General features: G+C 42.3%; 4 protein-coding genes across 4 annotated transcripts; 3 read left to right on the forward strand and 1 right to left on the reverse strand.

Moving 5' to 3' along the window:
- LOC8062196 lies at nucleotides 3,260–7,372 on the forward strand. Its single transcript, XM_021464185.1, has 4 exons — nucleotides 3,260–3,993; nucleotides 4,822–4,974; nucleotides 5,086–5,763; nucleotides 5,874–7,372. The coding sequence occupies exons 1-4, from the start codon at nucleotides 3,592–3,594 to the stop codon at nucleotides 6,951–6,953; spliced, it is 2,313 nt and encodes a 770-aa protein (XP_021319860.1). The 5' UTR covers nucleotides 3,260–3,591; the 3' UTR covers nucleotides 6,954–7,372.
- Nucleotides 8,392–12,157, reverse strand: LOC8062197 (7-methylguanosine phosphate-specific 5'-nucleotidase A). Its single transcript, XM_002466699.2, has 9 exons — nucleotides 11,899–12,157; nucleotides 11,753–11,813; nucleotides 11,520–11,652; nucleotides 10,781–10,904; nucleotides 9,811–9,867; nucleotides 9,629–9,725; nucleotides 9,048–9,255; nucleotides 8,794–8,854; nucleotides 8,392–8,688 (listed from the first exon to the last, which is right to left on the reverse strand). The coding sequence occupies exons 1-9, from the start codon at nucleotides 12,148–12,150 to the stop codon at nucleotides 8,635–8,637; spliced, it is 1,047 nt and encodes a 348-aa protein (XP_002466744.1). The 5' UTR covers nucleotides 12,151–12,157; the 3' UTR covers nucleotides 8,392–8,634.
- Nucleotides 15,636–20,955, forward strand: LOC8057231 (methyl-CpG-binding domain-containing protein 11). Its single transcript, XM_002464115.2, has 3 exons — nucleotides 15,636–16,109; nucleotides 19,431–19,572; nucleotides 19,698–20,955. Exons 1-3 carry the CDS (start codon nucleotides 15,651–15,653, stop codon nucleotides 20,546–20,548), a joined length of 1,452 nt encoding a protein of 483 aa, XP_002464160.2. The 5' UTR covers nucleotides 15,636–15,650; the 3' UTR covers nucleotides 20,549–20,955.
- LOC8062198 lies at nucleotides 21,112–22,954 on the forward strand. The gene has a single exon (XM_002464116.2). The coding sequence runs from the start codon at nucleotides 21,599–21,601 to the stop codon at nucleotides 22,667–22,669; it is 1,071 nt and encodes a 356-aa protein (XP_002464161.1). The 5' UTR covers nucleotides 21,112–21,598; the 3' UTR covers nucleotides 22,670–22,954.

The following is a 25,819-nucleotide window of genomic DNA, read 5'->3' on the forward strand; positions in this document are numbered from 1 at the left end:
CTACAGTGTTAAAATCCAAAAACTTTTTAAACAAGGTCTTAGTATTGGGACTGTGCTTATAGCCATCTAGAGTCGTCTTGGCTCTATGCGTGTGTGTGGGGAGGGTGGGTGGGTCGGTCCGCCGGTCACCCTCGGAAGCAGTGATCATCGGGTAATCATCATGTCCATGCGACGACATGCGTATGTGTCCAAGTGGCCAACTAATAAACCTTCCTTCCATTTTGTCCTATCCATGTCCATGTGACACATAAATAATGTCGTCCTGCCTGTCCTTCATTGTATACTCCTAAACTATTGTAGGATTACATAGGCCTTGTTTAGTTCCGAAAAGATTTCGGATTTCGGTACTGTAGCACTTTCGTTTGTTTCGCGATTTACAGATAAATTGTATAATTAGTTTTTGTTTTCATCTATATCTAATGCTTCATGCATGTGACCCAAGATTCGATGTGACGGAGAATTTTGAAAAGTTTTTGGATTTCGGGGTGAACTAAACAAGGCCACAGCGTAAGAGTATCAAATTCGAGGGATATATGGCCTTGTTTAGATGCACCCAAAAACCCAAAACTTTATAAGATTCCTCATCACATCGAATCTTGCGGCACATGCATGAAACATGAAATATAGATAAAAATAAAAACTAATATGTCTGTAAATCGCGAGACGAATCTTTTAAGCCTAGTTACTCCATGATTGGACAATGTTTGTCAAATAAAAACGAAAGTGCTACAGTGTCAAAATCCAAAAAAAATTTGGATCTAAACAAGCCCTATATCTTCTCCTTGTTGCAGAAACCGAGACAGATGGAACGTCTGGGTTGCACTTGGACGATGGAACCGGAATCGCGCTTTATAAATCCAAAGGGCATCTGTTCCCATTCCAATTCCAAAGGAACAAACCGCACACAGGCTGTCCTCTCGTCGCAGCTGGAGACGGACAGACAGGTGGGATTTGCGAGCTGCTAGCTGCTGATGCATCGATCGGCCAATCAGCAATTCCTGCGTAATATTCATAATATTCTCTGCCCCGGACCCGGAGATTGCTTGGTGCTGAATTAACTGGTGCTGAGCCGGGAAAAAAAAACAGAGAGAGGAAAAAGTTAGCCACAAACGACAGAGGCTGAAACAATTCTGAGACTTTCAGCTTTCAGGGTGCAAAACGATGGGTTCTCAGCGAGAAACTGTCGTGGCATGGGAAATGTCAACGGAACAGAGGCGGCCGGCAGCGGCAGACACCATCTCGGCCGCGGGCGCAACGTGAACGAGGAACACGCCCGAACCCCGGTGCCAGTGCCCACCAGGCCACCATCGTTTTCCCGTCAAACGACGCGGCGAAACTTAACGCGGCGCACACGTCCGCGGGCATCCCGCCACGGCCACACACACTTCTTTTCAGCGCTTACCGCCAAGCCACTTGCAAGTAGCAACGCCACGCCACGCCACGCCACGCGCCCACACTCACCGCCCAAACCCACAACCGCAAGGTTAGTAGGAGTAGCTTTTACTACAATACTCCATCTGTCTCTGAAAACTTCAATTCCTAAAATCCATGCCAGTCAAACTTGTTTAACTTTGACCAACTTTATAGAAAAAAGCATCAATATGTATAACATAAAATGAGTATCTTATGAAAATATATTCAATGATAAATCTAATGGTATTAATTTGGTACTATAAATCTTAGTGTTTTTTCTATAAATTTGGTCAAAGTTTCAAAAATTTGACTTAGGACAACTCTAGAAATTGCAGCTTTCAGAGACGGAGGGAGTACAATACAGTGTACTCCGTATGTAGCTTGTTGCTAGATTAAATACTTCCTCTCTGCCATAAAGAAAGTCGTTTAAAACAACGATATAGTCTTCAAAGTCTAACTTTGATTTTTTATTTTTATAAAAATATTTATTAAAATATGATATATATATATATATATATATATTTATATAAAAGTACTTTTTAAGATAAATCTATTCGTATAGTTTTCATATTTTTAAACTTAATAACTTAGAAGTTATTCATGATTTATATTCCTAATATTTGACCCAAATTTTATCAAAAACGACTTTCTTTATGTGTATGGAATGAGTATAGGAAATAACATATATACTTTCCTATAAACAGACAACATATACTCTTGTTTTTGTAATATAATATAGTATAGTATAGTATAGTATAGTATAGTATAGTATAGTATAGTATAGTATAGTATAGTATAGTATAGTATAGTATAGTATAGTATAGTATAGTATAGTATAGTATAGTATAGTATAGTATCGTATAGTATGGTATAGTATGGTATAGTATAGTATGGTATAGTATGGTATAGTATAGTATAGTATGGTATAGTATGGTATAGTATGGTATAGTATAGTATGGTATAGTATGGTATAGTATAGTATGGTATAGTATGGTATAGTATAATATAATATAGTATAATATAGTATAGTATAGTATAGTATAGTATAGTATAGTATAGTATAGTATAATATAATATAATATAATATAATATAATATAATATAATATAATATAATATAATATAATATAATATAATATAATATAATATAATATAATATAATATAATATAATATAATATAATATAATATAATATAATATAATATAATATAATATAATATAATATAATATAATATAATATAACATAATATAACATAACATAACATAACATAACATAACATAATATAATATAATCTGCACTTATTTGGTATTATATAAATAATTGTCAATATTTAGACTTAGCCATATTTAAAATATATAATACCTTGACTTTAGCGTAAAAGTTAGAGTAATCATCTAGCGAGAAATGGGGACACGAGACGAAATTAACAGCGTAGAAAAGGTTGCAGTGGGCTCCGCTGCAGAATCTAACGTCGGGAATAATAATAATAATAATAATAATAATAATAATAATAATAATAATAATAATAATAATAATAATAATAATAATAATAATAATAATAATAATAATAATAATAATAATAATAATAATAATAATAATAATAATAATAATAATAATAATAATAATAATAATAATAATAATAATAATAATAATAATAATAATAATAATAATAATAATAATAATAATAATAATAATAATATATACCATGGGCAAAAAGAAAAAAAGCAGGGAGAAAAACCCAAACGGAGACCGGAGACGACGAAGAACAGCACTGCAGTCTGCAACGCCAACGGCAACGCCCTCCCCCGACCTAACGTTCACCTCCCTATTTATTTCGCAGCTCCGCTTCTCTCTCCTCCCGTGCATCCGCCGCGGGCCTTCCCTCCTCCTCCTCCTCCTTCCTCCCCCCACGAGAGAAACCCGCCTCAAAGCTCAAATCCCACTCCCACCTCGCCGCCGCCTCGCTTCTCTCAGTCTCAGTCTCAGTCCGACGCCTTCCACCGCCGATTTGGCTCCGAAACCGCGTTCCTGCCGTCTCAGACTCAGTCGTCGATACTCAACTTATCCCCCCCCCCCCCCCCCCCCCCTCTTCTCTCTCTCTGTCTCAAACCCCGGGTTTTACGGCCGATCTCTGCGACCCTCGCCTCTCGCGGTGACCGGGGGGCGCCGGCGCGCCGCTGATGGTGGCGAGGATGATGCGGTGGCCGCGGCCGCCGGCGGCGCGCAAGTTCCGCGTGCGGCTGGTGGTGCTGCGGGCGGAGGGGCTGCCGCCTCCTCCGCCTTCTCCTTCGCCTGCGCCTGCGCCTGCGCCACCGGCGGAGCCGGCCTCGCCGGAGCGCGAGGCGGCGCCGGGCGTCGCGCCGGCTCCGAGGGCCGCCGTCGCGGCGGAGGTGAGGTGGAAGGGGCCCAGGGCCTCGGCGCTCGGCTCGCTGCGGCGTGCCGCGGTCAGGCGCAACCGCACGCGGGAGGACGCCGGGGCGGCGTGGGAGGAGGAGTTCGAGAGCGTCGTCACCCTCGCGGCCGCGTCGCAGCGGGAGGGCGCCACGTTCCACCCGTGGGAGCTCGCCTTCTGCGTCTTCAGCGTGAGCATCTCCTCCTCCTTGGATTGGATTCTCTTCTACTCTCTGCTAATGTTGTTCATACTCCAAATAACAAATGCAGCGAACTATATAGTGTGTATCAATAGACGGTTTCGATGTTCCCCTGATGGTTATTTGCATCATTTCCTACTTGTTTGACTCTGTCCGGTAGAATTTTTTTGTTCAGAGTCTGGTTGCTTAACTCCCCCCACCCACCACACACACACTTATGGGTTTTAGTTGGATTTGGAGCTAAATCCTAACGGTTTGAGTTCCTATTCCGAGGTCCAAACAGGCACTACGTTTAAGTAAGAAATTCTGATCAGGGTATCCTGTTTATCCATTTTGATTCTACTTTCATGTTTTTGTTCCTCTTTGCCCTTTTTGCAGTTGACACTGATGTGTGTGTAGTCCCACCTATCTATTCTGTTAAGTGATTAATGTTTTCTAATTGCTTAACCTTTCATGTGTCTGTGTGTAACGTAACAAGTACTACTATGTGTTTTACTTCTCTTGTAAACTAGTAGGAGAAATAATCCACTCACATTTCATTTCAATCAAAAGGAAAAATACACGAGTGGTTTCTGATGTCATATGGTCCATGATTAGTGGTACGAAAGAATTCTCGTATCCATATTCCTGTTAGTATGGAGCAAGTTTATCTTCCTGACAGTAACATTTTACCTTGATAGTTTCCTTGTTAAGGCAATCAGAACATTTTTATATGTTAGCTTTGGAAGTATCGTCCCTTGGCAACTGTATATTTCTTTTGAGCTGATTTCATCTTTGCAAGCAAGTCTGATCTTCCTTCTCCTTATTTCTTCGGCACAGGATATCAACAAAGGCCCAAAGAATAAACCATCAATTCTAGGAACTGTTTCTCTCAATCTCGCAGATTATGCATTGACGGCCGGAGAGACGATTGAGATAATTCTTCCATTGTCTGTACCTGGTGGTGCACCTGAACCAGCCCCATCCCTTCATGTGAGTATACATGTGAAGTAGAAGTTCCGGTTAACAGTTGTCCTTCAAATTTTGGAAAAAAAAACTTCTACTTTAGTATACCATGTGACCTTTGATCTTATTTTTGTGCAGCTCACTTTGAGTATGGTGGAACTAAGAGCTTTTCAAGAAACATCTGATGCATCACAGCGACCTGCCGCAACCTTGCCATTGTCCCCATCATCTGGTGATTCTCTTCCTGGAGGAAAAGATGAGGTTTCGGTTATTAAAGCAGGGCTGAGGAAGGTGAAAATTCTCACAGATCTGGTGTCAACACGAAGGCCTAAGAAGACTTGCCAAGATGAGGAAGGTGGCGAAGATAAGTTCTATGTTAACAGTGATGGTGCTGAATATCCATGTGATACCGAGTCTCTTGATGACGATCTGGATGACATAGTACAGGAAGATGAATTTGGAGATTCAACTATCAGGAAGTCATTCAGTTATGGCTCTCTGCAGTCTGTCAACTACGTTGGTGGCCTAGTTTATGCCCATGCAAAGATTGATGGGGAGCATGAGGACTGGATATATTATAGTAACCGAAAATCTGATGCCGGTTTCCATCTAGAGAAAGTGTTGCCATCAACCACAGAGACTGGGTTGTTAACTGCTAAGCGCAGTATACTTCCTTGGAGAAAGAGGAAACTGAGTTTACGGTCACTGAAGGCTAAAGGTGAACCTCTGTTGAAAAAGGCATATGGCGAAGAGGGAGGTGATGATATTGACTATGATCGACGCTTGCTAACATCTTCCGATGAATCTGTTTCAGAGGTAAATGTTCCCTCCTATTTTTAGCATTATAAAACAAGTTATCACCATATTTCATGAATTCATTTCAGTTTCTTGATATTTATTTTAAGCAATGCATTTTTGAATTTCAGGGATCAGGAAATGGATCAGCTAACGGTATGGTGTCAGAATTTGGTGATGACAATTTTGTCATTGGAAATTGGGAGTTGAAGGAGATAATTAGCCGCGATGGCCATATGAAGCTTTCATCCCAGGTGTTCTTTGCATCAATAGACCAGAGAAGTGAGCGAGCAGCTGGGGAGAGCGCATGTACAGCACTTGTGGCTGTTATTGCAGACTGGTTCCAAGCAAATCAGAATATGATGCCTATCCAGTCACAGTTTGACAGCCTTATCCGTGAAGGATCGCTGGAGTGGAGAAACCTTTGCGAGAACGAGACATATAGAGAGCGTTTTCCTGACAAGCACTTTGATCTTGAAACTGTCCTTCATGCCAAGATTCGCCCACTGACAGTTTCCCCCAGCAAATCTTTTATTGGATTCTTCCAGCCCGAAGGCAATGATGATATGAGTGGTTTTGACTTTCTTAATGGTGCCATGTCATTTGACAACATCTGGGATGAGATTGCCCAGGCAGCAGAGTTCTCATCTAGTGAGAACCCTAACTTATACATAGTAAGTTGGAATGACCACTTTTTTCTACTCAAGGTTGAGCATGATGCATATTACATTATCGATACCCTTGGAGAAAGGCTCTATGAAGGGTGCAGCCAGGCATACATTTTGAAGTTTGACAACAATACTACAATTCACAAGGTACCTGGGGAAAAGAAACCTTCTAGCCCTGACTCAAGTGATCCATTGAAGGATTCTTCAGGTTCTGAGAGCTCTTCAACTGACCAGGACAGTGAGAATGATACTGAAGAGGACGTGCTTGTGTCGAAGGGCAAGGAATCATGTAAAGAATTCATCAAGAGTTTCTTGGCAGCCATACCAATCCGGGAACTACAGGTGGACATCAAGAAAGGACTGATGGCATCAACCCCATTGCACCACCGCCTCCAAATTGAGTTCCAGTACACTCAGTCATCCCCAAAAGAGACTGCATCAGCCAATCAGCTTCTTACCATGGATGCCCCGTTTGAGTTCTCATGGCCTGAGCCACCACCAACAATGGAAGTTGCACTAACACCTGCCGTCTCTGTTGTATAGCTTGTCAACCATGGTGGCCAAGAACCCAAGACATGACGACGGTCTGCCCTGATGTTCAACATCGAGAACCCCTTTTTCCTTGGTTCCCTGCATGAAGAGGAACCTAGATGAAGATTTTGGTTCTTCGGTTTGTACTAATTTGTTTAATATGAACTGACTACTATGGGTTATCCCCCCTCCAGGACATAGGAGCATTCTACCTGCTTTTTGTATAGAGGTTGTATGATCCTATCTTCCCTCACCTGCTGGGTTGTAATCTACTAATCTTTTGGAACCGTGTATGACTAATCGAGGAGGAATTTCCCTTTGTTATAATGAACTAGAGACCGGATTATCTGCAGATGTAACACGATAATACGTTCCCAACAAGCATGAAGCTACGAGCTGAGTCTGCTAGTTGGAAGCAGCATATGCCTGCACATTTTGAGTGCTTTGTGTGCTATGTTTCTCAGAGCCTATGTTTGCTGCTGTGGCCAAAATTATGACTCTCACGCTGTTAACTGAAGTTCCTTGATGATGCGTTTGCCAAAATCTGTAAAAGCAGCAGCACATAAAACGCTGTTCAGTTCAGTAGTCGGATCCAATCCGCGTGATAACTGCAAGTGCATTTTTCAGAGAATGCACCCACGAGTTGCTGACGATATCCACTTCTTTTTGGGGGGGATTGACATGTGAGACCACGAGCTCGGTTTGATGCCTCACGATTGTTCTGTGCACAGCTTCCAACTCGTTAATTCTTTATAGCGACTAGCGAGTAGCCAAAGCGCGAAGACCATTGGGAGTTCATTTTATACGGAAAACGAAATGGTGACAAAAGAATGCTCTGTACTTCCGTACAACATACAGGTCGTTCATAGCTGCTCATACAACATCTTTGGTCAGAATATGAATGTTCATCTAAGATGTGAACATCATTGCACGCGTCCAATGAATGCCCATGATGCATGCATTGGATTGGAAATATATATAATCTTTGACTATACCCGCTGCCACTTTGTCCAAACAATCCTATTGTAATCTTGTGGATTGAGATGAGCTGGACATCATTTTTTTTACTATACCCACGACACGCAAAAGCTTTTGATGTACTTGATACTGGTGTGCACGATATGATGTATTTCCTTCACTTTATAAGATCTCATGATTCTTGCAAGTTGCAAAAATCCTTGACCAGAAAAACAGAGCTGCATGGAGCTGTAGTTCGTCACGATAAAGCCACAAACAGATCTCGCAACCACCAGAACAAAGAGATCAGCCTGCCTTACAGATAGATTGGATTCGTAGGAACGTGAAGTAGGTTCAGGAAGATGATGAGTCTACCTTAGCTCCATCTGCAGCTATCGGTCTGGCCAACCAACCTCATCTGTGCTTCACCCACGAAACTGCCTTTCTTTTAACAAGAATCAATGAGCTATCATAGAATATCAAAAGAAAAAAAAAAGACTCAAGGAATGAAGCTGAAATTTCATAGTGCACATGATCATTGGATTAGCTTACAAGTCAAGAATGATCATTGTTCCAAGGGCTCTTTGGCCCTGAAATGAACCTATACAACAGCTGCTTATGAAGCAAGCCTTAGTTAGCAAGAGTGAATTCCTTAGATTTCCAGTTGAGCGAACTGCAATAGCTGCAAACTTCAGGGAAAGATTTCCTTTTCCAAGGGCAATGAAAGATCATTGGATTATGGACATAATTCAGACACGAGTTTCACAACTCCCTGCATCGGCGCATCATTCTGCATTGAATTGAACGTCAAAATCAAATTACATTAGAACAGGTGTAAAACTACAATAACTTGGAGGAAACAGATAAAATTGCAACATGCTAAGCCATGTCTCACCAGATATACAATGTCAAATGAGCTAGAGTAATCCTTCAAAGATTTCTCAATGTTGGCATTCCTGGAAAATCAGTTCAGCATTACTTGATGCACAAATCTGTATAGAAACAAATTTTTTGGGTGGTCGATAATAGACAGAAATTAGGAAAAATACAAAGAGAAACACTAATCAGCTTAGTTGACTTGAGCAGACTTAAAAATGGTAAATATCACTGCTACTTTGAATGAAGCAAGGCAATCAAAAAGTTACTAACAGGAATCCAACAGCAATCCTGTTTTCATAGTTTAAACCATCAGACATCCCCAAGTCCCCAATGTGATCGCCAAGTAGCAGCACATTGGTCCTTTTCTTCACCAATGAATAGTCATCAATAAATCCATTTGGATCCCCAAGATTGCCATGCACTGGAGCAGCCATGTCCAAGGCATGCTCATTTTTGTTTAGAACGTGAATTGTTTTCCCTGCATTAGGCCTTTGTTAGTTTCTATCAGAAGACAGGCAATAGCATACATTTTACCCAATGACTGTAACCAAGCAATCAATTACTTATATACCCCCATGGTAAAAGATAGTCAAGGGAAAAAAGGGATCCACCAATCCACAAGGACAGGTATATGTACCAATTAAAAGTAAATCTTAAAAAAGATGTCCGTGTGACAACAAGTAACAGCAAGGCCAAGAATTTCCTTGAGTAAGCAACTATCGAAACATGAAATGACCCTTTTTTTTCTTTTCTTTTCTTTTATTTTTTTTAAAAAATCTTATATCCATACATAGAATTCATGATGAATAAACATCACTGCAAATAGAAGATTATGATGATTAAAAATTCACCTTTAAATGCTACAAGACGGCCTTCTTCGTTAAACACCATCCTGTTGGAGACAATCTTGATGTTCTTGAATGATTTGTGTAGTTTCTGCCGGAAGACCTAATGGAGCAGCGGGATGTGTCAGTGTCAGTAAGCAATTAAATTCATCACAACATATGTTGAATCATTCCTTTTCATAGCTTACCTCTTCAATTATGTCTGCAAGTCCTGCAGAAAATACCAGCACTGGGATATCTCTCTCCTGAAATTATAATTGAAAGTCTTAATCTTAATTAAACATTCACTTAAATACTTATCAATTAGTTCTTCTCCATCCTGAAAATGTTGTTGCCTTGCCCCAGGTAAGCCCATTTTGATCTAGCCACAATATCCACATTGTCACCTACACTACGTCACTACACATAGGACATGAAGGATGAAAAAAGAACTATGCGTCACAGAATTCTAGGAAATGGTCTCTTCACTAGAAGTTTTTCTGCCCTAAGGAGATAAGCATAATATGTTACTATAAATTCATGAAGTATATATGAAATGTGGTGCATCCAATCAAATCAGCAAGAGTAAGTTTGAGGATCCAGATGCATAACAGTCAAAGTAGGGAAATCATTTGATGACATAAATTTAAGAACAAGTTCAAACATTGAGGGTTGAAATCCCAACTAGCCTACTTCTTCACATGCACAGCAAAACTCACTTCAACAAGACAACAAGAAGAATTCTGCAGAAGGGCAGGTAACAACATAGCAAACTTCAGTCAATACTACATACTTCAGTCAATACCCAAAACTATATAAAAAAACTTCACAAATGAGAGCACCACAAATTTGCAGCCTTTCAGTTTGACAAACTGGTAAGAGTGAAAGAACTGGAGATCAGAATCACTCTAAAAGGAAAAGGACAACACAGAATAAAAAGAATTATTAGGGTGGCATCAAAAGAAAATAAGGAAGGGAGAAATAAAGAAGGTTTTGCATGCTTCAAACTTTTTATGAAGCAGCTTAACAGTTAGTTCTTTTACTTATAGCGACATAGGTAAAGGTATTGCTGATCTTAATCCATACAGAACAAAAAGGGTATCTAGGCATGTCCGATAAAAGTTTACTAAATATAGCGACAGCAACAATAGAGAAGGCTTTGATAAACGAAAATCAAACCTCCAGGTACTCAAAGAGCTCCACTACACCCTCTCTGAAAGCAATTGCGGCATCAGAGACAGATTTTGTGATATCTTCTAATGTAAGACCACCTTCAATAAGGAGACCATGAGTCTTCTCCCACCTGTAGCACACAACAACTTCAATTGTAAGCGACTCAGCTCCTGCTGTTGAAATATATAATTTGGTTCATGACTTCATGTTGCATTAAAAGTTTAAACCAAATGGCATACAACTGATGGTAGGAACCAGGCTCGTCCTAGAACTAATAGTATGAAGAAAACCTTTCAGTTTTAAGTTCTGTTGTAAATGTTTTCACTTTTCAGGTGCCATGGTACACAAGAAAGCCCACACTTCAGTATGTTCAGCTGCTGCGACAAACAGAGTCCCAGACTATCAGAAATGAAAATATACATAGTAGGCTTAATGGTCATACACTCATACTAGAACTACGTGGGTTGACATTAAATAAAGAATGATCAGTCAAGATTCACCATTGCTAGACAGCTCTTCTGCATTTAACAATCTTATATCCATGTTACTGGGTCCAGAGTCAAGCACTACGCATTTCGAATATGCTTCCACTACCACAGATTCTACCAATACAACTCCAGCAATAGGGTGACATTTTATTATCCACATAAGAAGAATGAACACTGTAAGAACACACTTCACTCACAATAATCTACATGCCAGCTAAAACATAGATATTCATTTATAGTGAATTAGGACTTAGCACCATTCTTCCATGAGCTTGGCCTTCTCCGGAAGTGGAATATCGGGGCAAATCTCGATGGGGTGGTAGTGCTGGTACAACGCCTCCCTCTTGGCGTCGTACTCCTCGTTCCCTTGCCTGAGCAGCCCATGGCTACCTGGCACCCAGAAACAGAGACACGGATAAACCACTCAACACATCCAAAATCTTAATTACTAGAACCTCCGAAAACTTGTGTAACAGAAGCAAAAACGTACTCTGCCCGCGGGCGCCGTCGTACCAGTATCGCGTGAGCGTGCCATCGAAGTCGGCGATGACCTGAGAAAATGGCGATCCTAGTTAGGATTCCACATACCAAGGAAGCTAAAAGCCACGCGGTATTAAGAACGAAAGGGGTGCCTACCTGGAGCTTGGCGGGTCCGGCGGCACGGATGTCTGCGACCTTGCGGGCAAGAGTAGTGGGGTCGGCGACGACGGAGTCGGAGGACATGGCAGCGGTGAGGAGGCGCGGGAGGCGGTGGCGGAAAGTACAAGGAGGTGGCGGCCCGGCGGTAGGGTTCCGGCGGCGAGAGGCACGCGAGAGGTGGAGGAGGAGGCGGCGGAGGAGAGGGCACGGGGACGGTGAGAGCAGGGGCGGGTTCGTCATGGGCCGCATTTCTGAGTGATGGGCCTGAATCGGTCGGTGGACCAAGGAATTTAGGCCCTGGCAAGATTGTCGTTTAGCTGATTCGCTTTATGGGTTTGGACTACAGCCCAAATAATTTTTTTCCAAGGTTTCTAAGGACACCTCCCATAATAATTTATGAGTTAGCTCAGAGCATATATTATTTTGTATTTTGATACTTTTTAGTTCAAATTATAAGATGTTTTGGATATATATATATATATATATATATATATATATATATATATATATATATATATATATATATATATATATATATATATAGTGTATACTCCCTCTTTCCTAATATATAAGGTGCAACCACTTTTTATTCAAGTCCTACAATACAAGACGTGCTCTCTTTATCTCTCTTCTAGAAGCGTTTGTATCCATGAAGTAGTACTAGCATTGCGAGCGAGAATTAAATGTGTTCCTTTGTGTGGATCAAAGGTAGTTTACACCTTGTATACTAGGACCAAGGGAGTATTCAAGTGCACAATAAAATGTAGGTATCTAGAAAAACCAAAATATCTTATAATTTAGAACAGAGAGAGAGTAGAAGAGAAAGAAAAACTATATGTTGATCAAGATCTAGTCTCGTACATATACTCCAAGATCATGTAGGTTTGTAATGTGGGGCTTACTCATATCATGGGAGATTTGTGCTTGTAACAATGGAGGGGACAAAAGAGAAGGAAATTTGGGGAAGGGAGACTTGTTAGGCTAGCCTTGGCCAAGCCCAAGCTAACCAGCCCATGCTTTTCCTCTTCTAGATTGACACCTCTACCTTATCATGTTCTTCCTCTGCAAGCCAACCAACTCTTACTTCCTCATGTCCCCCTACTCATTCCCTTCCTCTCCCATGACTATCCATCTCTATAGCACCAAAACCTTAAGGAGAACTAGCAAAGTAGATCGATAGCAACAAGAGGAGCAAGAGGATGATATGAGGTGCTGATCTATACGGGAGGGTGGTAGGTCAGCGCCATGATCATGAGCTCGAGTATGGACTAGAATACGACAAAAAGAAGTAAGGATAAAAAGGGGTAAGTGCGCTACATTGGCTATAGATGACCAGTTGAACCCGCGAACGCTGCACCTAATATGGTATAGGCACAGGTGCCAAATCACACACGTGAGTCTCATTGGGTCCCATCCTGAAATGAATAAGGATGGAGTATGTGTGCTAAATCGCACTTGCATGGTTCCTATTAAGGCCCCAAAATACAAGGAACGTCCCATGTAATACAATCATGATGATATAATAATAACATATATTTGGCACCTAAGTATCCATGTCTAGATTCTAACAATATGTTTGGCACCTAAGTTTCCAAGTCTAGTTGCTAACAACATGTTTGGCACCTAAGTACTATTTTTAGTACATTTTAAAACTATATAATATATAATTACATGGCACCTATGTTGTGGATGAGTGGATATGTGATTTATAGATAACATACTTCGCTTCTTTTCAATTTTCTATAATTATTAATACAATGATATATTACTTGTGAGATTGCATTAGATTTGTCTAAATAGGTGATGGAAATCATTGACAAAAAGCACCGAAGTTTCTTACGAGTAAAGCGTGATAAGGTTAATAGAGACACAATTGTTTGGTTGCTTGGAAAAGGTGTAGCAGCCGATCCAACTTGGGGGTCTGGCATTCACAACTTAGAGAAATTAGGATGGATGCTTCACATCAGATGGCTATGTCTTGAGAAAATAGATTCATCACGCGTTTGGACTGGGTTAGCTTAGCTATTCAGGTTCCCCACAATGCCCGAGCACTGTTTAGTGTGGCTATGGAGTCTATTATAGGCGATGGGCAGAATACCAATGGCTAACACAATTCCAAACACAAGCCATCAAACATTGCGAACAGGCTTGATGTAGTATTTTTAACTATGACTTTTCAAACCAGCGAACAGGCTTGATGTAGGACTTGGACCTTGTTTAGTTTCTAAAAAAATTTGCAAAAAATTTCAGATTCCTCGTCACATCAAAGCTTACAGCACATGCATAGAGCATAAAATATAGATAAAAAATAATAACTAATTGCATAATTTGTCTGCAATTTACAAGACGAATCTTTTGAGTCTAGTTAGTTCATGATTAGACAATATTTTTCAAATATAAACGAAAGTGCTACAATGTTCATTTTGTAAAAAAAATTTGAACTAAACAAGGCCTTGATTGGTTGAACTACACGACTACTACTATAGCCAAACGAGCCTCTAGTATCCAATTGCGCTTAGCCTATTCGCTTGGTTGAAAATACTATTCGCTAGTTTATTATGAAAGAAAAACACTGTTGAATAACTAGTAGATTCGATAGATACACTTAAGCGAACAAATATTGAAACTGAAATTTCTGATACGAGAGCTAGGAAATCAACGTGGATTATTAAACAACACCAAAAAACTGAGGTAGCACTTGTCACATTGCAACCCTGCTATTGGATCCTAGTTTTGCTACATGGCTATAAGGAACACTCCACCTATGAATGCAGAGTACATCAGTTTCTAACTAGGAGCATATTTTGCGCGTTGCTGCGGGAACTGCAGATTAATAGATTGTGTAGTATGATGATATGGATTATACTTATTTGTCTTGTTGACGTGGACACTACAGTTGTCGTGTGTGTTATTGGATTTTAATTGTATATGTGGTAGTACATTGCATGTTGAGATAAATAGTTATTGAGGTTTTACTTAGTAGATTTTAATTAAATATGGTAATGTATTGCTTAGGTGGATAACTTGCATGCTTAAAGAAATAATTAATGAAGTTTAGGATTATAAGAGTTATAGATCCTAGGGTCATTTTCTAAAATACACCGGCGCCTAACAAACAGTATAGGGCGAGTAATATTTTAATACTCTTTGCATCCTAAATTAAGTATTATTTTGGATTTTTGGCGATCGAATTAGTTTGACTAGATTTATAGTAAAAATATTAGCAACACTTATATCTTAAAAAAGATTTTATAAAAATATTTTAGTAACTAATATTATAACATTTATTATGTATTATAGATATCAATGATTTATTGATCAAAGTCGTTCCGTATTCTAGAAAATTATTAAAAAAAAGAATTCATTTTGCCGCGGACGTTGGTGAAACGATCCCAGTTGTCGTTTCCGGGACCGGGCCACGTTTTCCTCCCAGATCCCACGCCCCTCCGAGCGCAGCACGTGCCCAGAGACCGATAGGATCGCGCGATCGGCATCTACCTCTGCGCTCACTATCCAAGCTCAAACCAATCGTAACTCGCCACGTTTCTACTTGTACCGCTGACGAGCCGGCCTCCCACGCTTTTGCCCTCCTCCGAGGTCCAAGCGTGGCCCACTTGTCAACGGTCTCTGCCTTCCGCCGGCTAGCGTATCATACTTGGCTCCGTGCACGCAGCACAGAGCACACAGCGGACAGCGCCACCGCCTATCGCACAACAGCGGACTAGAATCGTCCAGGCTCGTGCAATGCAATGCGGTTTTCTGCCACCTGCTCGGTCCCGCCGTTTGCTCCCCGCGGCCGCACGGGAGAGCATCTCCTGCACCCGGTCCACGATCCCTCCACCTCTCGACCTCCGCACGGATCTGCCGACAGCCTCTCACGAGCACGTCCACCGGGTCCAGGTGCGCTCCCGGTCGCTCACGCCGTCTGCGTGGCCGAGACACAGCACACAGGCCACCAGGAGGGGCCGTTATTTCCCCACCCACCCGTTCCAAGTCCAACCCACCCATTCCCCAATTCAGCATCAGCCAGCCCCAGCCTTTGCGAATTGCGACAGCGAGAGCGGGAAGAGGGAACTCGAAACCCGGCGAGCGGTATGGCAACCGGCGAGGAGCACGTGGCGGCGGCGGCGGCGGCGGTCGAGGAGACGCCGGAGAAGAAGGAGACCAGCACAACCGAGCTCCTCGCACCCTCAGGCTGGACGAAGAAGGTTTGCCCTTAGCTGCCCGTTTGGCTGGCTCCCTTTCAATTTTCCTCGCACGCTCTCTGCACGTCGCTTGCTTCGGGCCCGACGGCCGCGGTTCCGAGGCCCGCGGGGGTCTGCTAGCGCTCGGATCCGGGGGTTTCGGGCTCCGTCTCTGCGAATTTCGGTGCGGTTTCCCTAACCGAGCGGTCGGGGCTGGGGTGTCGGGTTCTAGGGTTTCGAGCTCGACTGGTTCATGCCGTTCGTCGCGTGGGGGCGTTTGTTATTTTGCTTAGTTTTAAGGCCGTGCGAACACGGCTATAAGGTTTTGGAGCTTGATTTGAGCTCACTGTTCGTGCTCGCGATTAGCTTGCAAGTTGCACCAACCGAGTCCAACCATGCGCATGTGCGAGTGCGAGTATTGTAGACTGCGCTTTTATAGCTCTCCCTATTGCAACATCCGAGTCCAGCTCTGTAGATGAATTAGGGCCTCCATTCGGTTGGATTCGGTTTAGCTGATTTAGTTGTGGTTGTAGCCGTGATGTTACATTTATGGTTTGTTTTAGGAGGAACAGAACATGTAAGGTTTTGCACAGTATAAGTTTAGACTGTAGAGCTCTCGAAAGTGTGTTTTTGTTTCTTATTTGGTCCTTGCAAAGCAGTATGGGTGGATGCTAACTTGGTTTGCCATAGTTGTGCAATCTATCTCATGTCTTGTCTCTTAAGGAAGCCTGTTCCATGTTCCAACTATGGACTATCCTCGGGTGATTTGATTGGATTGAGGTTTCTGTGTTTATAAATTCAGCCATTACCAGAATTTATGACAATTTAAGGAATTCTATGCTCAATGCTTTCTTTCCAACTCCTAAGTCCTAATTAATGCTATACAACCCTGAGTTGGAATGAAGCAGCATATAGCTGAACTTGACGCGGGAAATTTGAGTTTTTAAAACAATGCCTTTTTTTCTTGGGAAGGCGTCAAAACAAAGTTTGTCGTTTTGCCCCGGTTTTCTTCAACAAAATGCTGAAATTTCTTGCTGCAAACGCATAAAAGTTAAGGGCTCACCTGGAAACGTCAATTACCAGCCACGAGTCAGATGCGAATAGGTCTAGTTTCTTTCCTTTAAAGGGAATTGGAAATCATGGCCCCACATCTATACTGGCTTTTTCTGGTATGTGGAATAACTTCTTTGTAGATTTGGTTAGATTGTAGGTTTTGTTGTTATGTGTTGCTTTTGCTTACGTGTACGACAAACTGCTTCCGTTATTCATTTCTATGGTAATTTTGGTTGGTGGATTGCTGAGTCTTGATTAATGTTTGAGTTGGCTGGCCTGCATTAATGTATTTAGTTCCACTGATATAGATAGATGCTGTTAAGAGACTATATCTCAATGACCGGTGTTAGTGGAACATGCACACCTTTTCTTTTGGCGCATTGACTCGTGTTGGACACCAGTGGTTGTGTTCTATGCCACACAGGTTGGCAGCATAGATGTCTTCAGTGAAATGGAGGGTAGCACAAACGATAGATGAGGTGGATGCAAGCAATCCGTTTCGGTACTCACTGGTGAGAGATGGTGTCTAGGGGAGGGCTTATGTGGCGACACAGCTCTAGTGCTTGTAAGATCAAGGCAGTGAGGACAGGTGACTGGTGGCAGCTCTGCGCTTTAGTCCATTGAGTTTGTAGGGGTTAGGTCAGCCACAACAAACAAGGAGGTGGGCTCTGTGGGCCAGTAAATGTCAGCCTATATCTCACTCTTTTTCCCCTTGTTTTTTTCTTCTTTTTTTCCCTTCTTAATCTTGCATTATTGGATTTGGATATATTTATCTAGTGGATTTTTAATTACAATTAGGACTCAAATCTGTTTCCTCGTCTAACATACTAAGGAAGAGGCAGAAAAATACTCTTTAATTTTCCTTACATGTATGTAGGTGTAAAAAGCAAGATAACAGTAATGTTTCTTAGACAAATCTCTTCCTATTTTTTGTTTAGTACACTACATCATACACTGCACCCAAATCGAACACTTACACCAGCACCTGTAACCCGGTAACACTGACAACTTGACTAGAGGTTCTTAGCAACATCTTAACCTATATTGACATCTTCTCTTTTGATTTTGGCTTATTTTGTTATAGGATTTTGGCCTATTTGGTTATATTGTGTAACTTCTTTGAAATTGTTTTTAGCTGATCTGTGTGGAGGCTTGGTGCGTGGCTTGTTGAGCATGGTGCTGCTAGCCTACTAAGCATGATTTTGCATCTGCTATGAAATGAAAGGGAAAAAAGCATAATATGGAGAGTTACCTAGCTGGCTAGATCCTTCACTTGGTTTTATAATGCTGATAGTACAGATAGGATCCTGGGATCATCTTAGCACGTTGTTTTCAAATTTTATTTCATGAACTGAAATACAAACCTTTCAAGATTCATTAGATAGACACTTAGACATTAATTGTCTAATAGGGTATGGAAAATTCAGATAGGTAAGGAACATATCAACACATTGTTGTAAATGCATCAAATGATTGTAACATCCTACCCATGTTTTTCGTTGGATAGTAACAGTGCCCTGGCATTTGGTGAGGACTCCTTTTTCCTTAATTACATCTTTGGCTTTGGGATGACTTATATTGTGGTGGTAAGTTTCGTATGCTTGATTGTTGATTCCTATGTTTAAAACAAGTGATAATCATGCGGGACTGTTGCCTTCATTTTTGTTTTGTGTAGATCAGAAATTTTTCCTCTTTTGGGTGATGGTACATAGTTTGACAATGAGGGCTTCATCTAAAGATACTGGGAAAAAGAGGATCAATAGCACTGCAGATATTGTTTCACATATATCTTGCTTGAACTTCTGTAATCTTGTTCATGTTATTTATGGTCTCGTGTTGCAAGAGAGTATGATGAGTTGAAGTTGGCTGGTGGCATGAGTCTACTCTTTATCACAACCTTTTGGGACTGGTTGCATTCTTAAAATTGAATATGGGCCTACTGGCTTAATCATTTTCTGAAGGTTGGCAAAAAAAGGTTTTCCTCGGATGTGTTCATTTTCCGGTTGTCTATTTATAGAATGAACTGTAGTTCTGTCCCAGTTACGACAATCGGACAGTGAGCCTGCTCCTGTGGATGAATTTGTTGAAATGAATATACTTAGAAACTGGCAGACAATATTTGTTCAAATGGATATATCTATAACAAGTTGGCCCTTTGCTATGGTGGTCATATTATATAAGCACACTACCTGCAAGCATCTTGAATTAGACTTCAAATTGGCTTATGCCATGTTTGATTGTTTTACTTTCATTGCATATTTTTAATGCTAACTTGTTCATATTATGTCGCAGCTTGTCCTAACTCGAGTTGGACGATTTGAGGTTCTTTTTGTTTCCCCAACTGGTGAGGAAATTAAGAGCAAGAGACAGCTGACGCAGTACCTGAAAGCTCATCCCGGAGGCCCTGCATCTTCAGAGTTTGATTGGGGAACCAGTACGCATCTAGTTTCATCATTTCTTTATCACTTCTTAGTTATATTGCAAATTCATCTCTTTTGGTACTAGTAGGTTTCCCAATATTCAATATCTTGCTGCTCCCTCTAAAAAGCTTGTAAGCAGGTGATACTCCCCGACGCTCAGCACGCTTAAGCGAGAAGGTCAAGGCAACTTGGAACCCAGAGGGTGAGAAGACCCCTAAACGGGGAAGATCAAGCTCTAAGAGGGGCAAAAAGGAGGAAAAAGAAGATGTAAATGAGGCTGGTGAAGATGGTGCTTCGGAGGAAGGTAAAGGTACCGATGTGGAGATGAAGGATGCTGAAAATGCTGAAGACGAGAAGAAAGAGGCCCCAAGTGCAGATGCTGCAGAGAAGACCGAGGAAGGTGAAGATAAGAAAGAGGAGGCTCCTGCTGTAGATGTAGCAGAGAAGACTGAGGAAGGTGAAGATAAGAAAGAGGAGGCCCCTGCTGTAGATGCAGCGGAGAAGACTGATGACAAAGAGGTGGCCCCTGTTGTAGATTCAGCTGAGAAGGCTGATGATAAAGAGGTGGCCCCTGCTGTAGATGCAGCTGAGAAGACTGAACAAAGCACCGAAGGCCAAGCACAACCTAATAATGTTGCTGCCCCAGAATCTGAGGATAAAGGGGACGGAAAGCCAGCTGAGTCCGAATCAGCTCCCCCAGCAATTGTTGATGAAGAGAAGAAAGAGGAGAAGACCGAGAACGGTCAGGCAGCTGAATCTGTGGTGCCTTCCCTGGCATCTTCAGAGGGGGAGAAGAAAGAGAATGGAGGTGCAACTGAACCCGCAGCCCCGCTTGTGGCTGAGACAAAGACAGATGCTCCTCCAGCTGAGGCAGAAAAGGGGGCCGAGAATTCAGGCCAGGTGAACACTGCCCCCCAAGAACCGACGGCAGCGAACTGCGACAACAAGGGCCAGATCCAACCTGGTGCCTCTGCTATGAGGTGCACATAAGGGAGCTTGGGACACTGTTGCATTGTGTGTTTAGGACAATACCCTGCATTTGCTTTGATAATTGTAATCGTGGTTAACCTGACAGTGCTGCGTAGCACTAGGCTGCCCAGCACTTAGTTACCCTTCCGTTTTATTATGGCGGCGGTGTGCAGCAGGGGCAATGGGCTGGCCTGTGCCGCCTCAGCCAACTGCAGCCACCTTAAGCTCTGTACTACCCGGTGTAAGTGTAACTCTTAGCGTGGTCTACATTGATCTCAGGAGAGGACTGGAGGACATAGTACTGTCTCCGACTGTTGTAACGTGACTGTTGTATGTGTTGTAGCCTTGTGTTATTGAACTTATTATGATCCATAAATAAAGCCATATAAGCGTGGCAGGGTCATTCCCTGACCACCTTCAGGCACCAACCAGACGCATCTGTTTGTTGGCTGTATTTACAGTACCCTGCTTGCTCGGTAGCTTAAATTTGTCAAGAGAGCTGGCTGTTGAGGTTGCTCGGTAGCATAAATTTGTCAAGAGAGCTGGCTGTTGCAACAGTAGTACCACTGAGCAAGCTGGGTATGGTACTCGGTACTGAAGCGTGCTGCATCAGCTGACAAGGCTTTATGATCAGAGTATGTTGCAAGTGGACTAGTGGAGTGAGATATACATTTTTGTTTCCACAAGTCGTTAAGGGTTTTCTTGACAGTTTGTTTGGTGCTAGATGTTCTGTGATGGCTGTCGACCTTAGTTTAGCCGTTGCTCGCCTGTTTGCTTTGAAAACGGCAAGAGGTGGCATTTCATTTCACCTTGACAAATTCGCCCCCTCATTTCTAGCCGTTGCAAGGCACCCAACGGCGCCCGCACCCTTGGCGTTTGTGCCCACCCTAACAATAAACAAAGGAAAAAACGCGCAGAGAGACTGATCCGTCCGTCCCCTTTGCTCTTCCCCATTCCACTTCCCAGAATCTAGCAACGGCCGGCAACTGCGACTTGCGAGTGGCGATCACATCCCACCTCAGGGCGCGAGTGAGTGAGCGAGTCAGTGAGAGTGGACGGCGGAGAGGAGAAATGGGAGGCCTCAGATCGAGGATCCTCAGGACCCTGCAGTCCTTCCCCAACGCCGCCGCGCAGTCGTCCAACCTCCTCCTCGCGCTGCCTCTCGGTGCCGGGACCTCGCCTCAGCCGCCCGCGGCGCCGTGCGGCGGCCACCTCCAAGAACCGGCGCCGCAGGAGCCGCCGCTGGTCGATGAAGCGGGGGCTGCGTCCGAGGTGCCCGGCGGCGGAGGCGATGACGACGACGACAAGGAGAACGTCTCGCCGGGTGTCACCCCGCGCAAGGCCAAGAAGATGAAGCTCAGCTCCGACCACCACGGCGAGGAGCCCGCTGATGGCGCCACACGCTACCGCCGGCCGGACCTCGCCTCGGCGACGCTCTTCGACCCGGACCTCCTCGCCGCCTTCCGCCGCGCCGTCGACGCCTACGCGCAGGCCCTCGAGGCGGCCAAACGCCGCGACGACGACGACATCGACGATGGCGAGGACGGCGACGGGGACGGGGGCGGCGGCGGCGGCGAAGGAGGAGGACCGGGCGTCGCGGACCCCCTGGAGGCGTTCGAGCTGCGGTGCCCCCCGGGCGGCGAGCGCGCGGTGGTGCTCTACACCACGTCGATCCGCGGCGTGCGCAAGACGTTCGAGGACTGCGCCCGCGTGCGCCGCCTGCTGGAGGGCCTCCGCGTCGCGTTCCTGGAGCGCGACGTCTCCATGCACGCGCCCTACAGGGAGGAGCTCCGGGCGCTGCTGATGTGCTGCGGGCAGGGGCAGGAGAATGACGACGGCGGCGGCGCGCGCGCGTTCCCCCTGCCGCCGCGGCTCTTCGTGGACGGCCGGTACCTCGGCGGCGCCGAGGAGGTCGTGGCGCTGCACGAGCGGTCGCAGCTCCGGCCCGTGCTCCGCCGCGCGGCGCGCCGCGGCGCGGGGGAAGGACCGTGCGCGGTCTGCGGCGGCGCGTGGTTCGTGGTGTGCGTCGGGTGCAGCGGCAGTCATTGGCTCCATGACGCCGGCGGTGCCGCGGCCGCCAGCCGCGTGCCGTGCTCCGCGTGCAACGAGAACGGACTCATGCCCTGCCCTCTCTGCAGCTAGATCAAATGGGGGAAATGGCATGGTATGTGCAGCAACCTGATTTGGGTCTTGGGGAGACATTCTTTTGATTATTTCGTCATGTGTACAATAATCCATCCCAATTAAATCGCGCGTGTGATTCTAGCTCCCGTCACCAAATTACGCAGCATACCAGTGGCTCAGTGGCTCCCGCTCCCATGGTTGCTCTTGCTGCCGGGGAACTGAAGGGGATCAATTTTGCAGAGCAAGCTGTAAATTGTTCTTTGTTCATCCATCAAATTCAACAGACTATTTATTAAAAAATCATTGGCTGTGGCTCCCTTCTGTTCAGCTCTCGTCTTTCGGTCAGATGATTTGGGCCTTATTTAGTTCCTAAAATATTTTGCAAAATTTTTCATAAGACGCAGTGGTGAGTCTATTTATTTAGGAGAGAGAGGGCCATGTACACGATCAATTGGGTCTTGTTTTCTTTCAAATTTTTTTACAAAATATGAATAGTAGCACTTTCGTTTGTATTTGATAAATATTGTCCAATTATGGACTAACTAGACTTAAACGATTCGTCTCGTCAGTTCCGTAAGATTTCTATAAAATTCTTGCGTCCTAAAGAGGCACCACGGCTACTTGTATCGGTTTGTAGCCGGTAAATTCTGTGATCAATTTCCTCAGCCACACCCGATGCTATAGCAGCAATGTACTCCGGTGCGACTGTATGCATGCGAGACGGATTTGAGCCGAGAAAAAAAATAGAAAAACCCTCCGGTTGTGCTCTTGCGCTCATCCACATGATCACTGGCCTTGTGTGGCACACGTAGGGGTACAGTTTACAACAGCTTTATGATTGTGAGCTGTTTTTTTTTTCCAAACACTTATTTTCAAAACACCTTTATGGGTAAAGCTGTTTTTCTCCTTCTCTCACGAAGACATAAGTTGGATGAAGCTGGAAAAAAGTAGTTATTGCAGCTTCTCCCCTATTTCTCTCTCTCAACTATGCATGAAGTAGTTGGTGAAGCTATTTTGCCAAACACTTTCTCCAAAACAGCTCAGCTTTATCTAGAAAGTCACTCATGAAGTTATTTTCTAAAAAAACAGCTTTACTAGTGAAGTTGAGTTGTGCCAAACAAACCCGTATTATTCACTTGTTCACATGGGCTCTCTTTCTCTTATAGAACCGGTGAAGCTAGTTTTTTTAGTTTCACCTCGCTCTGTGAGAGAAGAAGAGGAGAAAATAAAAGATCATTACATGTGTTTGAAGCTTAAACCGGTTATAACTTTACCAAAGGAGGCCTTAAAAGTTATTTGGAAGCACTCAAGCAGTCAAGAAAAAGCTTTGGCCATCCTCACTGCAGTGGAAGGAGAAGACAAGCTTGGGCTATTGCACCCAGCTGGAGAAGAAGCGACCTCGGACTGGATCTCGATTCTCGACTGCCGGTCATCCTTGGCACGGACGGCAAGTTTTCCTTACAGATGATATATCATGTCCATACGACTAATCAAGTTTTTTGATAGACTATACTAAACTTTAGTACATGTTTTGGATACCAAATAGAAAGTCTAAACGTAAACTAATCATTGTCTACAAAAACTAATAAAGGCTAATGGATGAGTAGAACACATTAGAAAAAAAGATTTTAATTAGGCCCTGTTTAGTTCCCCACCAAAAATTTTTTCATCCATCCCATCGAATTTTTGGACACATGCATGGAACATTAAATCTCTACAACTAAAAATTATGGAAAGGACCCATCTACCACACCCATGGTGAAGCCACAACTCCCATCCCTTTTAGCCATGATAGGCTATCCCATCAACCTAGGCCCCACTCACCCATGCATGCAAAATTGTTTCAACGAATTTAAAATGTCATAAGTTTTAAACCAAAGATATAAATTAAATTCTGATTGCACCATTAAATTTCTCATAACAAATCATTCAAAACAAAATCACACATGGATATATTTAGATAAAATTTTATTAATTAATATTTATCTCTACAACTAAAAATTATGGAGAGGACCTATCTACAACTTTCATCCCTTTGGTGGTCTTTTTTACTGCACGATGACACGCTATCCCATCAACCTAGGCCCCACTCACCTATGCATGTAAAATTGTTTTAGCGAATTAAAAAAAGTCATAACTCCTAAACTAGATTCTGATTGCACCATTAAATTTCTTATAACAAATCCTTCAAAACAAGAACACACATGGATATATTTAGATAAAATTTTATTAATGAATATTTATCTTATAAAGATAAACTATTTTCTTTTATTAAGTAGAAACAATATTCTAGGTTCAACAAACAATGTTCTGTCTTTGTAAAAAAATGTTATCGATCTAGAAGAATAGTATTTTGGTTTTAGATTTATGAAACTGATATTACAATATACATAAAAATACATAAATACATGACATAGATAGAAATAATAAAAAAATCTAGAGTAAAAAGCATAAGAAAAAAAAATAAAAAATACAAAATGGAGAAAAATTTCAAATAATGTCAAAGGGTTACTTTTTAAATATCGTAAATATATTTATAGAACATTAACATCACTAAATACATTATAGAACATCATTAAATATATTATAGAACATCACATCTATTATAGATTACATGTATACTAAGTGAACACCGTAAGAAACATCATAGAACATCACATATATATTACGTAAACATGACATAACACAATATAGAACACTAAATATATAGTACATAAATATCACATATATATAGAAAATAAAAATAAAAAAATAAAATTACTAAGAAAAAAAATATAAAAACAAACATAATTAACAAATGATAAAAAGTGCATAGAGCAAATAAATTAATGAATAATTTAAATAAGGATAAAAATAAGATTAAAAGGAAATAAAATATAAAATAAGAATGAAGAAACATAGAAAATCTGAAAAGAAAAAAGAAAAACAAATAGAAGCAAGGAAGAACAATAAAAATAAAACCAAAAGAAAAAAAAAATAAAAGGTAAAATTAAAACAAGAAAAGAATAAGTAAAGGACAGAAAATAAAATAAAATCGTAAAACAAAAACTAAAAAGAAATGAAAAAGGAAGAATATAGACAGAAAAAATAAAACAACAATGAAGAAATATAGAGTATGTAAATTTTAAAACCCGTAACAACGTACAGGCATTAACCTAGTGTACATAA

This window comes from Sorghum bicolor, chromosome 1, assembly GCF_000003195.3.
Source record: "Sorghum bicolor cultivar BTx623 chromosome 1, Sorghum_bicolor_NCBIv3, whole genome shotgun sequence".
Classification (NCBI taxonomy): domain Eukaryota; kingdom Viridiplantae; phylum Streptophyta; class Magnoliopsida; order Poales; family Poaceae; genus Sorghum; species Sorghum bicolor.

What these genes read in the sequence shown, in the direction of transcription:
- LOC8062196 (XM_021464185.1), top strand. Translation starts at nt 3,592, where the DNA reads ATGGTGGCGAGGATGATGCGGTGGCCGCGGCCGCCGGCGGCGCGCAAG. An exon ending in TCGCCTTCTGCGTCTTCAGC is followed by an intron (nt 3,994 to 4,821) that starts GTGAGCATCTCC and finishes TCTTCGGCACAG; the next exon opens with GATATCAACAAAGGCCCAAA. An exon ending in AACCAGCCCCATCCCTTCAT is followed by an intron (nt 4,975 to 5,085) that starts GTGAGTATACAT and finishes ATTTTTGTGCAG; the next exon opens with CTCACTTTGAGTATGGTGGA.
- LOC8062197 (XM_002466699.2), bottom strand. Translation starts at nt 12,150, where the DNA reads ATGCGGCCCATGACGAACCCGCCCCTGCTCTCACCGTCCCCGTGCCCT. An exon ending in GCCAAGCTCATGGAAGAATG is followed by an intron (nt 10,905 to 11,519) that starts GTGCTAAGTCCT and finishes TGTGTGCTACAG; the next exon opens with GTGGGAGAAGACTCATGGTC. An exon ending in CCGTCTTGTAGCATTTAAAG is followed by an intron (nt 9,256 to 9,628) that starts GTGAATTTTTAA and finishes GGCCTAATGCAG; the next exon opens with GGAAAACAATTCACGTTCTA.
- LOC8057231 (XM_002464115.2), top strand. Translation starts at nt 15,651, where the DNA reads ATGCGGTTTTCTGCCACCTGCTCGGTCCCGCCGTTTGCTCCCCGCGGC. An exon ending in CCTCAGGCTGGACGAAGAAG is followed by an intron (nt 16,110 to 19,430) that starts GTTTGCCCTTAG and finishes ATTATGTCGCAG; the next exon opens with CTTGTCCTAACTCGAGTTGG. An exon ending in AGAGTTTGATTGGGGAACCA is followed by an intron (nt 19,573 to 19,697) that starts GTACGCATCTAG and finishes GCTTGTAAGCAG; the next exon opens with GTGATACTCCCCGACGCTCA.
- LOC8062198 (XM_002464116.2), top strand. Translation starts at nt 21,599, where the DNA reads ATGGGAGGCCTCAGATCGAGGATCCTCAGGACCCTGCAGTCCTTCCCC.